Source organism: Dictyostelium discoideum (assembly GCF_000004695.1).
Source record: "Dictyostelium discoideum AX4 chromosome 3 chromosome, whole genome shotgun sequence".
In the NCBI taxonomy this organism is placed as follows: Eukaryota; Evosea; class Eumycetozoa; order Dictyosteliales; family Dictyosteliaceae; genus Dictyostelium; species Dictyostelium discoideum.
This window is the reverse complement of record NC_007089.4, coordinates 6139931-6142430: the sequence shown is the minus strand read 5'-3', so window position 1 is coordinate 6142430 and position 2500 is coordinate 6139931. Positions and strand designations below refer to the sequence as shown.

Here is a 2500-nt window from a genome sequence, read left to right as displayed (position 1 = left end):
TCTTTTTTTGTTTATTTTGTGGTTTTTGGGTTAATTATATTCTAAATTTAATACTAACAATAACTAATACAATAAACTTTGCTACTACTATTTCAAACACATTGCCTTTTTATTTTATTTTTTTTATTATTATTATTTTTTTTAATTATTTTTTAATTGTTTCTATTTTTTTTAATTATTTTTTTTTTCAAAGATTTAAAAATAATATTTTTAAAAATATTATTATACAAAAATGAATTAATAAAAAAGATGAATTATAATTCATCATAGCAAAAAAAAATAAAAAAAAAAAAAATTAAAAAATAATAAATATATTGTTATTTTTGATGCAGAAAAATTATTTAAATAAAAAAAAAAATGGTTTTTTTTTTTTTTTTTTTTTTTATTCTACAATAAATAATAATTAAATAAAAATTATAATTTTACTTTTTGTTATAAATTTTTTTTTTAAAGAATATTTAATCAATATTGCACAATGGGAAAAAAAAAAAAAAAAAAAATTTTTTTAAAACACTACCTTTTGATTTTTTTTTTTGTTTTTTTTTAAAAAAAATATTTTAATTAAAATCGATGGTTTGGAGGTTTTTTTTTTTTTTTTTTTGACGAAATTAAATGACAACTTTTGTAGTGTGGAATTTACAATTTGAAAATTAATTAATGAATTATAATATTTCTTTTTAATATATACAAATAAAATTACATATGAGATATTTATAGATATTCAAAAAAAAAAAAAAAAAAAAAAAAAAAAAAAAAAAAAAAAAAAAAAAAAAAAAAAATATTATTAATAATATTCTACACAATAATAAAAAAAAAAAAATAAAAAAAAAAAATTGAAAAAAAAAAATTAAAAAAAAATAAAAAAAAAAAATAAAAAAAATAAAAAAAAAAAAAAAAAAAAAAAAAAAAGTGTAACCAAACCGTTACATGTTTTTTAAACAAAGAATGGATTGGTCAAATTAAAAAAAAAAAATTAATTTTAATTTTAATTTTAATTTTTCTAATAATAACAATAGCACCAACAATAATAACAACAACAATAACAACAACAATAGAATATAATTTTAAAAGATGTTTTTTATGTTTCAAAATAAAAATAAAAATAAAAAAGATATTTTGGTGAAATGGGGGAAAATGTACATTTTTGGAATTAGTTTTAACGAATTTTTACCAAATTTGGTAAACTTTATAAATAAAAATAAAAAACTTAAAATTAAAATCCTAAATATATTATTATTATTATTTATTAATTAATTAATTAATTTATTTATTTATTATTTTATTTTTTTTCAGTCAAAATTTTAATTATTATTTTTTTAAGAATCAATAGTTGAAATATATTTTTCAATTAAATCATTTGATTCTTGTTCACTTGAAACTTGAGTTAATGAAGCGAAACCTTCAAATTCAGAAGGTGGTACAAACATTGTGAGGAATTTATCAATGATAGCAATACCTTCATCACCTTTTGGAATGGTTGGATGATTTTCACGTACAACGATACGACCTTTACAAATGGTTTGATCAATTGTGAACCAAATCAAATGAACTTGGGCTACACCTAAAGATGCTGCTAATTTAATCCAATTTCTACGTTGACCGATATCTTGATTACAACGATCAATGATAACATTATGACCAGCCTTCAAGTACTGTTTTAAGAGATCTTCGCATTTCTTACGAGTGCCAAGATCATCTTGATTGATACGTTTCCAAGCACCAGAAGAACGTTCAGAGATTGCTTGAGCGAAATAACTTTTACCGCATGCTGGTAGACCACAAGTGATAACCAACTTTGATTTCGATAATGGTGTTGCAACCACTGGTGGTAATGCCAACGAACAAATATCATTCTCATGACGGTTCCATGAGACTTGGTCTAAATCCAACTCCTTTCTCAAGGTATCCTTATCGATTGTAATTGACTTCTCTGACATCTCTTTAACGGTCATTAAAAGTTTAGTTTGAATACCATTATCAAATTGCTCCCAATGTGATTTCTCTGCATCCTTTGGTTTAATTGAATAGATTTGTCTATGATTAATCAAAGTACCTTGATCATTCAATAAATACAATACTCTACCCTCTTGTAAGAAATGATTAAACCAAATCATATTCTCTGATAATCCATTAACTTTTCTAAATTCTTGATTCTCTTTTAATAAATTAATTTTAATTTCATCAATTAATTCAATTAATTTTTTATTATCTTCTTCACTATTATTATTATTATCACTATTATTAATTTTTACATATTGTACAAATTGAATTTGTCCATTATCTTTACTACTATTGTCGTCAATGATTGGTTTAATTAAACCACCTTGAGTTGAAATTGTAAAGAGTGGTTTCAAATCAATATCAAAATCATACTTTACAATATGTGGTAATTTGCTACCACATAATTCGAAAACAATTGATTGAATTTCTTTTTCTTTCTTTAAGAATAATGATTCAATTAATTTTGGTACCATTAATTTATTAGTATTTGCACCATCAT

The 2500-nt window shown here is 20.6% G+C and overlaps 1 protein-coding gene across 1 annotated transcript in view; it reads right to left on the bottom strand.

Moving 5' to 3' along the window:
- Positions 1 to 1316: 1316 nt before the first annotated feature.
- DDB_G0282695 (hypothetical protein) overlaps positions 1317 to 2500 on the bottom strand; it is a gene marked incomplete at both ends in the record, with an annotated part of 1959 nt that continues 775 nt past the window's right edge. Inside the window, one exon of the mRNA XM_635117.1 lies at positions 1317 to 2500. This exon is cut by the window's right edge and continues 775 nt beyond it. Within this exon, the coding sequence (XP_640209.1) occupies positions 1317 to 2500 (1184 nt within the window).